The sequence below is a fragment of the Poecilia mexicana genome, unplaced genomic scaffold, assembly GCF_051168715.1.
Source record: "Poecilia mexicana isolate PSO_F unplaced genomic scaffold, ASM5116871v1 scaffold_4, whole genome shotgun sequence".
Lineage (NCBI taxonomy): Eukaryota > Metazoa > Chordata > Actinopteri > Cyprinodontiformes > Poeciliidae > Poecilia > Poecilia mexicana.
Window position 1 is genome coordinate 31,027,325 of NW_028263373.1, and position 15,400 is coordinate 31,042,724.

The following is a 15,400-nucleotide window of genomic DNA, read 5'->3' on the forward strand; positions in this document are numbered from 1 at the left end:
CTTTGCCATTTTCTAGTTGTTAAATATTACACAAAATGAGCAGATAAAAGATGAACAACATGCCAGTTTAAACTTTGATCTATTTTCAAAACGACTGAGCTCTGCAGCATTAAAACATGGATAGAACTGTAACTACATTAATCATAGCTCTTCTTCTCTTCAGTGTTTCTGTCGGTTTCTGGTGGTGCAGCTCTGTGCTGCCTTCAGGAGAATGGGACATCAGAGCATCATCCATAAAACTTCACCCACATGGCATTTATTGTGCAAACCAGAGCTTTCAGTGGAAAAACTAAAGTTCCAGGTCCTTTAATGCCATAGAAATATGAGACAGAACATGGATTATATCTTTATATAGACCTGTCTATTGATTATAGATTAATAGTTTAATTTGACAGAAATTACAAAGAACAATTCTGGTTCTTAATCAAATCTAATTAAAAACATAAATAAGTGATCAGTTCTTTACTGTTATGGTCTGTCAGATATATTTATTCTCAGTATTAGATGTGGTCTCAACAAACCCATGGCACTTCAACAATATTATTTTACCTTTTATCTGGAGATAGTGTGTTTATTCTTGCCATACAGTCTCTCTATTAATTATTGATTGAAAGGTCTTGCCATACCAGTTTATTCCTCCGTATTTACTTTAGTTTCTTAGTTTATTCTTGCATTTTATTATTCATTCATTTCCATTTAGTTTCCTTTTATTAGTATTATCCTCTCTTGGTTTATTGTTATGTCCACTTTAGTTTCTTTCCTGTTGCTAGATTTATTTTATCGTTTATTGACCATCATTAATCTTCACTCATCACCTGCTGCGCCTCCTAATCATCATGTTTCACATCATGTGTTGATTTTTCACTGTTCAGCGTCGGATTCTCTGTTTTTATGCCATAATTCACATCTAGGTCGTCGCTCCGTTTTATGTCCGACTTCTCCTGTTTCAGAGTTTTGCGCGTCGTTTTTTTTTTTTTAACCCCCTAAGGTGCAGGACGGTCGGGAAGCTAATCGATGGGGTAAAGGCAGACTGACATAAACCTCTTAAAACAACGGAAACAATTGCGGTATTCTGATTATTGAAATTTAAAAGTGCTGTGGTTCCGTTGTTCTGTCACACCCGTTTCATACCGGACCACTTACAGCTCCGGTGTTAACGCTATAAAATGAACGCTCTCTATCGTGGTATCACTATGGAGAGATTTCTTTATTTAAATGGGTTCATTTTTCAGAGGGATACACAGTGAGGGTATCGTGATTTTAGCTACCAGTAGCAGGAGAACGGAGCTGCGCCAAGAAGCTAACAGAAGCTACAAACACTGAATAGAAGAAGAGCTGTCATGTATATTGTTGCAGCCAAGCATGGTTTAATGTTACACAATACAGTTTTACCAAGTTGCTCAAAGTCTAAACTGGCATTGTTGTGCATTTGAAGTGTAAAGTTTACCTTCGACCAAACGCCCCCCAAAGGCATCCCAGCGCCCCCCTTTTGTAAAAACGTCCGCCAGCGCCCCCTGTTGTACTCTGAACGCCCCCTGGGGGGCGGTACCGCCCACGTTGAGAACCGCTATGCTATACCATCTCCCTGATGGCAGTAGGGTGAACAGATGTTGGCCAGGATAATAGCAATCTTTAAAGGTATTCATGATTAATTGTAAGAATAGACTTTATTTGGGAAATATTTATTTTAGATGTAAAAACAATACAGTAATAGTACTGTAGGTTATTTAGCTTTTATAAATTTTAATAAAATATTGTTACATGAACGTCATCATGTTGTTCACACTGCAATGCATTCTGGGTAAATGACATGTAACGGTCCAACTGCCTAGGTCCTCCAGCCAAAACAGTGATGAGTAACATTATTAAGCCTTTTTAATTTGAACCGGAGCACACTGAAATTGATCAGAATGTAGAAATTACAAGAGGTGATGAAGATGAGGAGGACCAAACAGAAGAGGACAGAGTTGGTCGTAGGAGCTGGTGTTTGCTGCTGCTGCCTTCAGCTTCGGAAATGAAACAATGAATGACACATACCTCTGGTCAGACTGTATTATTCATTAAGTACGTCTATAGCTCTGTGTCTGGTGCTAACAGCTGTTTAGGGTCCGATCTTCGTCCAGTGTTGGTAGTGGTTTCACATTCAGTACCGGCGGCAGAATAGCCCCATTAGCATTTCAAGTAGGAATAGTTCCGTTAGCGCTGCTTGTCTTAGATGTTTCACCCAGTGTCTGTAACGAAGTGTCCGGTTTGGCAACAGCTGTGCTGTTTAGGGTCTGGCCTTGGTCCAGATGGATCAGTGGTTTCAGAACCGGAGGCAGTATAGCTCTGTTAGCATTTCAAAGAGCTTCCAGCTCTGCCTGTCTCAGCACAGCGAACGGCATGTATTTTTTAGTCATTAAGGTAACTATCACCTGTTTGAGACTTTGCTAGTTTTGCTTGTACAAATGACTAAAAGTCATATGGAGAGAAATATTGAGGACATTGATTAGGTCCTTCAGAAGTTATGCTCCACTCCAGTTCTCGCACTGTGCTCTTATTTTTTTTCATGTGGGAAATTATCCAAATTCACCTCACTTTTTTCTTTTTTTTTATTACAGCCAATACAGTGATCCCTCGCTATAACGCCTTTCACCCTTCGCGGTCTCGCTGCTTCGGATTTTTTTGTGCAGTTTTTTTCACAGTGCATTGTGTTCTGCGTCCTGATTGGATAAACAGTCTCCAAGCTCCTTCTCTACCTGTTTGCCAATAACGTTACGGTATTTAAATATAAGCAATACAGCTTGGCCATTCAGGAGATGAAAGCTGAAAACTTTGAATGCCTGCTGGAAAAATCTGTGACCAGAATCAGCGCAAAACCCGACCGGAGGCTCGCTTGACGAGATCCATCGCTCTGCCGTAGATACAGCTGTGAATCTCGCGGGGCAAGTTGGAAGAGACGCTTTAATGACTCGACTCCGGATCACATTAAGGCCCGATTGAGGAACAGGTTTTGTTCTTTGTTTCAATGTGTAGAGTATTTAATTATGCTGTATAATAATTGTAAAAACTAAAGGTAACTACTTCGCGGATTTCACTTATCGCGGGTTATTTTCAGAACGCAACCCCCACGAAAAAACGAGGGATCACGTACCTTCAAATTTTTTGAACCCCCCAGGAAACTTACATATATCAGCCGCACCGGGCTACAAGCCGCTGGTATCTCTGCTGCTCTCAGTTTCCCATAAGGACCCAGCAGAGGGCTGCGTCCTAATAACTACTGGATATATTATGGGCGCAGTCTTTGGTCTCCAAATCCGGTTTTGTTCACGCCGAGTTTATGTGCAGCGGCTTTATTTCCCTCCTGTACTGCCAGATTGATACTCCTCAACTTAAAAGCTGCATCATATGAGTTTGAAAACATTTCTCCATCGTGCCTGCTGCTAGCATGTGGTTGTTCTAAATGAAAATTAGTGCTTATTCTTTGATTTCCAATTTTGACTTCCAATGATTCACTTCCTGCTAAAGAGCCCCCTGGTGGTTGAAGAAAAATCCACAGAAAAGCCGTATGTTCAAAGTGTAGGAAAAAAGTAGCAGCTTATAGTCCGGAAAATACAGGAGGTGAAATTGGATAATTTCCACGGCACACCTGACGATCACTCACGGTACACTAGTGTGACGCGGCACAGTGGTTGAAAAACACTGTCTTAATGTATCACCTGAAATTATTGAGACAGTTATAGTCGATAACCGATATGTACTGATATTGTATGCATTATGTTACAGGTCCCGGGTGTCAAAACTGTTGTAACAAAGTTGACACACAATTTTAGCACTTGAAGTTTCGGAGCTCACTCCAAAGGTTCAGCCTCAAAATGCATGTAAAAGAGAACAAGTGTCTGTCCACAGAAATGGACCGTAAAAGTGTTGGAGTTTATCCGACCTACAATACAACCCCTATTTTGGGAAAAGGACACTCAATCTGCTTTAACAGCCAACACTAAAAAGAACAAAACGAAATAAAACTTGTCCAACATGTTGATGTTGAGATTTAATGGCCCTCAGAGCGAGCCAACGCCAACCTCGCCTGAGAAAACCAGCCAAACGGTGCACAAAACCTAACTACACGACCTATTCTGGTTAATCAAGATGTTAAGTATCCCACACGGTAGCCTTGGTGCTTTTCCCCAACCGCATACTGACCTGAAGAGAAAATAAACAAAGGGTCAGCAATGACGACCAGCGCTGTTGTTAACTTCCAGATTGCGTTTGAGACAAACCGGAAGTCCATCCCAAAACCAACCTGAAAGCAACGCCCCTCAAACAAAGGTTCCGCTTCGCCATTACTGCTCCTGTCCCCACCTCAGGAAAGCACTATAAATACAGGCAGATTAACATGCCGAACTGCAAATGATTTAAAAAAACTAAATACTGTGGTGGCATTTTTAGGTGCACCACACATGAATGATTTACTAATATCTAACTCAATATAATGATGTTTTGATCTACACTGTTGCGATATCACTCGTGACATAATTGCCACTGTTGTACATCTTAAGAAATACAATTTATACTTTTTTTTCCCCGTCATGTCATGTCTGACTATTGTTATAACAATTACAGACCTTATTTTTTCAGGTTCACTTGGAGCTGGAAATGCTGGAATTCTCCTTTAGAACTTATGTTAAATTGTATTAAGATCATTAAATGGAACATTTTCATATTAAAATTAGTCAATTGATAGGTTAGTGTCAATCCCTCAGTCGATAGCCTGTGGAGATGGTATGAAGGATTGCAGATCTGTGGAAATTGGCAGATTTTATTAAGAAAACATTTTAAAAATGTATGCTTTGGAATTAAATTTTGTTTCAAAAGTAAGTATGTCACAATCAGGATTTGTTAATTCTCTGTCCAATACTTTCTCAAAATGTATATGCTTCTGTTTCTCATGAAGTTGAGGTGAGGTGATGAGAGAGAACGCAGACGGAGCCCAGGGTGAAGATGAATGATGAAGAATATTTAATAACGGGAAGCTCACAACAGTCCAGGAACTGGCAGCACGGCAGAAACGGAGGCTAAGCTCATTCCGGTAGCAACCATAGCAGCTGGAACTAGAGCTAACGTCGACTCAGGACTAACAGTCCAACTGAGTAGACTGACTAGCAGACAACAAACGACATACGACAAGGATCTGACAAGAGACAGAGACAACAGGTGGACTTAAATACACAGGGAGTAATCAGGGGAACTAGACACATGTGGGAAACAATTAGGGAGCAGACAGGACAACACAGAGACTCAGGGAACAGGATCACAATAAACAGAAAAAACCCAAAATAAACACAGAAAACTCAAATCCTAACACTGTTAACTGTTTGCATATAGAAGTGGAGGTTTGCAAGGAGAAAACATATTCTTGCTTAGAAAAACATGAAGGTAATTAATTATTATTAATTAATGTTTTTTTATAAATAATCATTCATTATTTATTCAACGGTTCCCATGGAACGCAATGACTTTCAGCTCACTTAACAGCCGGACAAGTTACTGGTTTTGCTGAAAATAGAACATCAAAGTCATATTGACATAATGAGTGACTTCCTCTGGACTCTTTCCACCTGGAGACGATATCAAAATCACTAGGATCTCCATGGATTATGGTTGGGCTCAGAAAGAAATGCAGGTGTTGTGAATGTTAACAGAAACAAGAAAGCTGGAGAGGTCTGCAAGCCAGTCTGAGTAAATAAACTTATAAACCACCACTCCCCAGCCTACTCCTCAAAACCGCTAAATCCATCATCAGCATGCATGAAGAGGGGTTGCTTCCATCTACAAACAAATATGTCCTTGGTGACAGTTGCAGAATTTATGTCACACAAGAATAAGACTGAACCATCTCCTCTCTACTTCATGGAGCCTGTGTGAAGGGTTCAGACCATCAACACAAGAAAGTGCTGCAGTAGTTCATCAGAGCAACCGAAAAGATCATGGGCTGCCAAATGTGCTTTCCTATCCAGGAAATCTCCAGCTCTCGATGCCTCTCCAGAGACTAGACCAGGGGTGCTCAAGTCCAGTCCTCCAGAGCTACCATCCTACAACTTACAGATGCATCCTTGCTCCAACACGCCTGAATCAAATGAAAGGCTCTTTACCAGGCCTTCTCAGAGCTGATCCTGGTCTGTTGGAGTAAGGGTGCTTCTAAAAGTTGCAGGATGGTAGCTCTCAAGGACTGGACTTGAGCACCCCTGGTCTAGAGCATCATTAAAGTGAGCCAGGAAAAAATGAACATGTTGGCCTAAATATGTTGTAATTTTCCTATTAACTAAAAAATTACTGTTTGTGATACACCAAAATTCATAATTACTTAAAAAATGCATATCTTTTGTTATATTTTTCACTCATGGAGGTCGCCATTTTTTCAACCAATGGGTTGACATACTGGCATCTACAGAGTAAACACAGGAAGGTTAACTACCTAACTAGTTGTTTTTCATATTGCGTTTGACTAGTGTAATTTTAGATAATGCCACACCGTGGCTGAAATGTTTCCCCAAACACAGTTGAGGGAGAGAGATAGTTTTTAATGCTCTCTTAGTGCAGGTTTGTGCCGTTAAAATTTTTGTTTTGCCCTGTGACTGAACCTACAATGGACAGAGGAACAAGACCATCCCAGATATGGTAGCTTATGTAGGCTACTTTTGAGAAAGATGGACACAACAAAACAAAATGAGAAATTATGAATCATATCAGAATATGCAAAATATCTGGCATATAGCACTTATGTCAATATTTAAAATGGTATTCTAAACAACTGTTGGAAGATGTCAGTGATTTTACATTAATATAGAAAGTGAACTTAAACATTACAGCACTAACAGGCAGTGGTGTATATTTTAGCTACCTGTGGCTAAAGCTGCTGCAAGCTGGCTTACTTTCCAGTCAGAGGCTGTTTCTTTTATACACAATTGAGAATGGTAAATTGATAATGACTGATAATGTTATCACGGCTAACTAACACATAAATACTGCTATTAATAAGGGCCTATTAGCACAGGATTTGCTAATTAAATTAGGAAATGCACATCTGAACCATGAAGTAAAAAACATAAGCTCCACACCAATTAGAAAAGGAATGGGAAATAAAGAATCAAAACTGACTGTTGGTATAATTTTGATTTGAAGTTATTGTGTTAATAGTATCACTTACCTGTGCAGCAGGGCTATTTCCTGACTAATATCATCGAGTTCCTTGATGCCACTGAACTCCCCTGAACCCACTGAACTAGAGCTGTCCTGTCAATACAGAAACATAAAAGAAAGGGGTAAGAAGCTTTGGAAAGTGAACTTTGATCATAAAAGAAAACCAGATGATTAAGACGCAGTAAACGATATAGGGACTAAGGGACAGAAACAGAGATAAAGAATGATTATTAATACATCAGGAAACAAGCAGTGCATATCTTTTTATCAATTGTTGGTCACATAGGGGCAGGAACCGCATTTGTCCCACCAATGAATTTCACCACATTTGCGAAAAAAATAGATTTTGAAATTTTCAACTTGAGTCCTTTTATTTTGAAGGTGCAACACGGTGCCCTGCCATTTCAAGCAATGTGAGCAATTTCCTAAAACATAGCTAGCCATCCTCAGTATTGTTTTTTCTTGCCCTAGCCCAAGATGCATCTCTTTGTGAATCTCTGGAGAACTTGGTCAAATACTAATGGTGTGCCAATCGACTGGCCACCGATCATAATTGGCTGATTTCCTTTAAAAAGTGTGTGATCAGTAATTGCAGATTGTTGCCGATCACAAAAACTGATCACCACATACTTTGCAGCTTGCTTTTCCTTGACACTGTGCAAATCCTAAGCAATGCCGTGTGGAACTTTAATGCTCTGAGAGTGATGAGAAGTTTGCATATTGCAACGGAAAAATATCTTGGGGTCAAGCACGTCAAAATGCATAAACACAATCAATTTAATATGACATTTAAAAAACAAGCACTTTGCATCTATATTGAGGGTCACTGCAGAAAAAAAGATATGCAGAGTGGTCAGACAGCAAGTAGTGCAACGCACCATTCCCAACACTCACTCGAATAATCATGACAGTCAGAAAGCTAAGTAAATAACCCGGAAAATAATTTACACATTATTAGTTAGTTGTTGTTTTTTTTTTTGTTTATTTGGAGGCTTGCTGCTCTTTCTGTATGCTAAATGTGACTCTGCAGTGAAGCTAGCTAAATATGAATACAGTGACTTTTAAACAGTCAAATCTAGTCAAAATGTTTGCCATAAAGAGTAGAAACTAAGCAGACATTGTCGCTTCACTTCCTCCTCCTCCTCCTCCTCCGGATGTCTCAGACACATCACCTGGAAATGTGTAACCCACATTTAAATATGACTTTATAAACATAAAATAAATTAAAGCCGCAAGCGGCGTTGGAGGCCCTCGCAGCAACGCACGCCAAAGGCCGATTGGCAACCGTGGGGGTACCAGCACCGCCACCCTCTCACCACCGCCGACGCTGTCGCGCAATTCCCACAGCTACCTGCCAGGCGACACACACCTACATCTTGGAAGGGGGCGTGGCTAAAGTGATGTCACCAATTGAATGTGATGAGCTCTCCTCTGTGATGATACCAATGAATTTTGATGCAGTTGGGAGCTTCTTTGGGGAAGTTGTTCCATCTTGATGTTTCATGGCAAATGGTCAGAGTTGAGGCCACATGCTTCGACATAGGAAAATTCCTTTGATAACTTTTGACCCTCAAAGCCTCAAGACTGTGCTGACTGAGTTTGAAGCCTGGATCTCAAAAGCTCTAGGACGAGTTCGCTTAGATACAACATCAATGAAATAGACTGTTATTACGCAGTATTCAGCCACGCCCCTAACTCCTCCCAGACTCCAGCAGACTGACTACTGACCAGCTCTCCAACTAATGGGTCCGAAAAGCCTCTAATTCCTGAGTATTACCACAGATACAAATGTAGAGGACATTTTGTTTAAAGTGGGCACGAGAAAGATGTGTCTAAGCTCTAACTACCTTCAGATCCAGACGTTATGACCCGCTTCAGTTTATGAATCAGACATCGGAGTAGCCCGCCGATGCCCGACAGCATAAACCACACCTGTTAACGGTAGCTCTTTCTCTATTAATAACGTGCACTTGTTACAGCTTAGATAATTTTAGAGACTCGTCCCAGGGTCATTATTTATCATAACTAAAGAAACGTCTGAAGCACCCCTTGTTTACTAGGATCATAAACATAAATTTTATGTCAATCAGAAGGATTAATATTTAGATGACTCAATTTAACTGTCCACAACATCAAGTTAGACTTTAATATTATATTAGCAAGCTTTAGCAGGGGAAATGACATACATCTAATTTTTGATTTTTCAAATCAAAAATTAGAAGTTTAATATATGTAAGATATTTAGAAATCAAACTTCCCTCCAGTCCCTATACTGTGTCGCAGAACTATAAGAGAGGCTTTGGGATGTAATTCCACTTGTCCGAGTTGGTCTTGGCAGCAGAAACTTAAACATCCATGGTTGGAATCTGTCTTGTCCTGGCAGAATCCTTTTTAGAATAGGTCCAAAGTCAAACTGGTGAGTATCCTCGATGAGCTCAGTTCCATATCCATAGGCGATCTTTGTCTATCCTCCATGTCTACTGCAGCATCTCTGAGTTGTTTCTTGGGTTGAGCGTAGGGCAGATATCGAATCAGAACCTCGGGTTGTGGGTAAACGGATCTTGTTCCTTTCTCGAGCAGTGCGAAGTCTTCGTCTTCCCGTGGTTTCAAAATGTATCCCTTATCTGATCCTGCATCCTCGTGTGGTCTTGACTCGAACACTGCGGAATGAAGAACCCCTGCCTTTCTCTCGCTTGCATTTTTATACTCTTCGTACTCTGGTTACGTGCGCATATGCGGCTTACACAATTCTCTACACTTCTGCATCTTAGTTGTGGATGCACTATCTGCTCGCAAAATCTCCTATTGCACAACTTTCCTTGACATCAACCGTCTCGGCTAACTGTTGCCTCTTTCCTCTTTTACGCCTGCTGAAGTTTCTATCCGCACTCCACATCTGGTGCTCCTATAAGTTTCACTTCCTGTTTCTTCTGTGCTCACAGCTCTTCTTCTCACGCAGCCTCTGATTGCAACACAGTACGGGACTTTCCATCCAACTTGAACCAGAATACTCATTTGTGATTTATTTTCCATTTACTTCTTAAATCAAGCTCACATAACTCATCACCTTAATCAATAGTACATTTTAAAGTAAGGATTACTTTAGTTTTTAATCACATCAATCATAATACAGAATTTTCTTATTGCTTTCAAACTCATTACGATATGAGTTATATATGTTTTAATCAACATTAAATCATAATTCAAGATTAATCGTTACCCCCGGGTTTTTGTAACCTGTTTTCTGTGTGTCCTGGAAAGATCTCAAACAGTTCCAACCAGGTTTCACAACAAAAGGGCGACTTGGATCCAAAATGGCTGACTTCCTGTTGGGTTTGGACCATGGCTCCGAGAGACTTTTTTGTAGGTCCTTACAACTTACACATGTGTACCAAGTTTCATAATTCTGGGATAAAGCATGGCTGGGGGCTGATTTTTTAAAATATTCTAGGGGGCGCTGTGGAGGAATTAGGCCACGTCCACCATATATTCCACTGGATTCCTGTCGGGGGGTGGACAAGTATCAATCTCAGTGAGTTTGGTGCACCTGGGCTGAAACATGTGGAATCTAGAGCCAAATGTATGGCGGCGGCGTGACCTGTGACTTTGCTGCGCCGCCATGACCACGCCCTCCACTGGAAACTCTTGGCGCTTTAAAGCAAGTGAGACCAACTTGTTATCAGTCATCTGACACAAGATCATTTTTATTAGGTCAAGAGAGCCAGAGTTGTATCTTTCCAAGTAAAAAAAGTCACTTCCTGTTCTGAGGGGACGGGGCTTAGGTGAGGTCAGACTATGACGACATAGGATCGTCAAGCATCCAACCAGGATGCCCCATACCAAGTTTGGTGCCAATTGACCTTTTTATGAGAAAGTTGTAGCGCTTCGATTGTTTTGGCGAGTACGCCAAGTTCGCCGCTCTGCCACGCCCCCTGAACATATACAAAAAGTCGATTTTTTTGATAACTTTTAAAGCCCCATGCCTTTACTGCATTCTGATCAAGAATGAAGCCGATTGGTCAAAAACTCGAGGAGTTTGTTAAAGTTCGACATGAGTAAAATTGAAAAATGGCCAAAATTTGACCTTTGACCCAAAATGGCCGCCTCCCTGAGCATTTAAGGGGGTACCTCCAAGAGACTTTTTTCTTGATTTGGGGAGATCTACCTACATACCAATTTTCAGATCTCTACGACCTACGGTTTCCCCCAACTCACGTTAAGGGGCGCTGTAGAGCCACGGCCACTTGCGATTCCACCAGAATTATTGTCATGATCAACAGTTAAAGAGTTAACATAAAAAAAATGCTTCTTAGCCAATGAGCTGCTTCCAAATGGTGCATTGTTGAGAAATGGCAGAGATCTTCATAGAGTTGGCAGAATGGACAATTCTTGTCAATGTCCTTTTAGTGTTGTTGAAGGGAAGACTTGCAGGGATAAAAACGATGGCCCATCTTAAAAGATACTTCTTTCTTTAATCTTATTAATAGTTAAATATTGAGATGGAGGACACCAGTGTTTTTTTTTGTTGTTGTTTTTTTTGTATTTCAGGCTTGATGGGAAGTTATTTCAATAAGAGATAACTTTTGGAACATAGACCATGTCCTTCTGAAATAAGCATATACATCACGGTTGTTCTTTTGCTTTTTAGTGGAAAAAGATTTGACCAATACTAGTATCAGCAGGGTAAAGACATGGTGGAGTCAGTACAGAAATTATATAGGACTTAAAAAACTTCATATTACTAGATGGGATAGCATCAAAAACAAACATGTATTCCTTCGGTGGTATGGGAATGGCAAATGTCTTTAGAAGTTCAGAATAAGACATTAAAGACCAGAAAAGAAGCATTTGTGTTGGGATTTGGAGTTGTTTGTTTCATCCACCAGAGGGTGCTGGAGGCTGTTTTTCACCTGAGGGCGTCTGCAGACCTACGCACCTGAAACCGTTCTGCCATCAGGAGCTGTATAACTGGAGGAGGCTGCCGACACTTCTCTGCCAGATTGTTAGCCAGTTACGGTATAGGTCACTACTTACTGATCTCTTCCAAGATTCTGATTCTCTTGTGTCTTTGACATTTTACAGCTGGTTGTCAAGTGACGCACTGGTGAATGCTGATTCTGCCAAAAACCCTTCTGGACCTACAGATCGGCAGTCCACCTCTAAGCAAGAACAGTTCAAGCTCCCAGACCTACCTGTCCGTCCTCCAACGCCGCCGCAGCCCTCAGTCCTCAGCACCACAAACAAACTCCGGATTCCACAGGATTTCCCCCCAGTCCTTTACCCTCCCGACTGGAGGTAAGCTTGCCACCAGCACCATTTCCAAATTTCCGACGACCTCAAACTTACCATCTGTTTCTCTCATAGCTGACCTGAGTTCCAGCCCAAACGCACCTGGACCGTTTATCTGTGTTTCTTTTCCTGTTTGTTGTAATAAATCTCTTAAATCATTCCTGGTCTCTGGAGTTGATCTGCATGTGGGTTAGAAAGTTAGACCCCAACATGACAATTTGTATATAGTAATTACATAGCTTCATGGGTTTTTCAACCAATCTTTCCAATTGGTTTATGATGCTGGAGGGACCTTGTAGCGTCCATCCCAACCTGGTGTGGACAGCAGCTGGACTTCCTGGTGGACCAAGTCGCACAGGTTCTGTAGGAGTAATGAGATGTGGGTGGTCGCTATGTATCAGGAGCAGAGGTTTTATCTTCTTAAAGGGCTGGATTGGCAGGCCAGTCAAATGCCTGTATTTCTTCCTGAGTGAGTCAACAGGGTAAGTGTGACCTGCTAGGTCAGTATGTTCAGTAGTGAAAGCATTATGGATGCGATATTGAGTCCTCTGCCTGGTTCTGGGGGATATAGTGAAGGAAACACAGGATCCATTAAGTGTCTGAACATCCTGCCTGATGATAAGTAGAGGCAAAGACTCTGGTGAGCTTTGGAGCCCCAGTTTCTGAGCTCCTGAAGGCAAGAGCATACTTCTTTTGGAACCATCTTCCAAGACTGCATAGGTTTCCAGAGTTCTGACACCATGACGAAGGAGAACAGGAACCACTTTCAACAGAAAGCCCTCTGTTGGTCGATCGAGATACAACACCCCTGTTGGAATCTCACTTCTCTCTTGGCTGGGTGATGCTGGTAATGGCCCCTTTGCTGAACCTGCGTTAACATCATGAAAACTCATAAGTGTTGGCCCCGGCACAGGTTACAAGACTTCTTCAGGTTGCACTGTGCAGCATGATGTGCACGTGCACAGTGCCAACATCTTTTGTTGGTCCTTATCCAATCTGCCAGCTGTTCCTTTGTCAGTTGACTTATGGCTGCACATTGACTCAAATGTTGCTCTTTAATGTCACAAAAGGCACAATAAGGGGGTGGCTTGGCTTTATTCAGTGAACTACTTGGTGGTTTAATGCCTTGAGATAAGCTGTCCGCACCATGGAGCACAGCAACTGACCGTTTCCTGAATCTTCCTTCTCCTTTCAGGCTGTTTGGTTTCTCTCTTAGTCCTCTGGCAGGTAGTTGGCCATCATAATTTTGACACCAAGACTCATATTTTAACCAGTCAGACAAATCAATAAGGGTGTGGTTACGTCCAGACTGCTTAAACATGCATCTGCAGAATTCCATTCGCTGCTCAGGGGGTAACTTACTAAGCAAGCGAGCAACATGTGAGCCACAGTATAGCTCCACCTCTCCCTCAGGACCGAGCGTCTTCAGCATGCCAACCAGTTACTGAATCTGGAGAGAGAGTGAAGGTAGGCTTCAGCTACCAATCTGGCATCCTCCAACTTTAGATGATCCACTAAAACTTGATATTTGAAAAGCTCTGGACTGTCAGGTGGTAGTAAGTTCTCCAGAGCCATCTTCAGGTGTGCAAACTCACCAGGGTCTCTGTGAAATTGGTTAGGGATGGTTGAACGAGGACCATGATAGGCTGTATCCGAGCTGAAACTCTGATAGGGTGGCCCAGGATTTGGAGAGGTTGCTTGGGGGGCACAAGGAGTCTGCGGAAGAGGTGCTTGCTGTATTGGTTGCTGAGGGGGAGCAGCCTGAATGCTCATAGGCCTGTAATTGGTTGTGGAGCTAAATCTCGGAGTGGAAGTAGCTGAAGGATGTGCTGATGTGTACTGCAGTGGGTTTACTGGAGGAACCTGACTGCTGGTTTGATAATCGTTCCTTGTCTGTTGATAACCTGAGGCCATTTGTATTGCTGGTTGAGCTGATGACTGACTGTGTTTGGTTAGCAGAGCCTCCCCTTTCAAAATCTGAAGTTCACTCATCATTTTGTCCAGGCGTTCCAGGACCAGTGTTTCCTCCTCATCCTCAGTCATCCAAGCAGGTGGTGGTGGCGGTGGCCACTCCTCATCCTCATTATTGACAGTTGGGTCAGAAGGCTGGAAGCATGCTGCTCCTTTAAGCTGTTCTTGCTGAGCCTCATGGGCAACACTCATTATCCGTAACATGTCGGTCTGTATAGCTCTTAAATGTGCCAGGTCTGCTGAAATGCGCTGCTGTGACTGCTGAAGGAGTAATCTTTCATGCTGGAGCTCTTCTAACTCTGATCTTAGAGCCATAGCTTCATTCGAGGTGGGAGGTAAGGTACTGCGGGGGGTAGGATGTCTCCATAACCTTGCCGGCCTTCCCTCAAGGACTAGTGATTGGGCTAACTGCTCCTCTTTGATTCGTAGCAGACTCCCTCCTGCATAATGTGTGATACGTTCGCTGAGAACCGATGCCTCAGCAGCTGTTGGGGAAGCATATGACAAGGTGAGGGGGGTCTTCTCGGCCAGTCCCTCCTGTGTAGCCATCCTTCCTCTCTCCACTTTGTGTTGGTAAGAGTTGAGACCATTGAAATCAAGCTCATGATCTTCATAACGTTGTGGGAGACGAATCTGATGTTTAGGACGTGCACCACTTCTGAAGTCCTGATTTTCATCCGTCTTTACTAGGGTAAGGCAGTGAATCCAGCTTGAAGGACCATTAATGTAGGTGAGTTTGCTCTAAAGTTGAAGGACTGTTAGGCACTGTTCAGATTTGTCACTGCTCTCAACCTGGAATGTTGGCCAGAACACCACTTAGACCAGGATTCAGCTCAGTACAGGATGTTAGGATGAGGTGCAGCAGATGTTTAATGAAGAGACAAGGCAAGATCCTTTTAACTGTTCTGTATTCCAAACTGTTTGGAAATTTTAAGGAAACTGCTATAATGCCTGTTATATT

At 42.0% G+C, this 15,400-nt stretch overlaps 1 protein-coding gene across 2 annotated transcripts in view; it reads right to left on the reverse strand.

Moving 5' to 3' along the window:
- LOC106909087 (epidermal growth factor receptor substrate 15-like 1) overlaps nt 1–15,400 on the reverse strand; it is a 161,602-nt gene that overhangs the window by 83,540 nt on the left and 62,662 nt on the right. For both annotated transcript variants that reach the window (XM_088005198.1, XM_088005197.1), the window contains exon 13: nt 7,187–7,272. In XM_088005198.1, the coding sequence (XP_087861324.1) occupies nt 7,187–7,272 (86 nt within the window). The remainder of the gene's footprint in view (nt 1–7,186; nt 7,273–15,400) is intronic.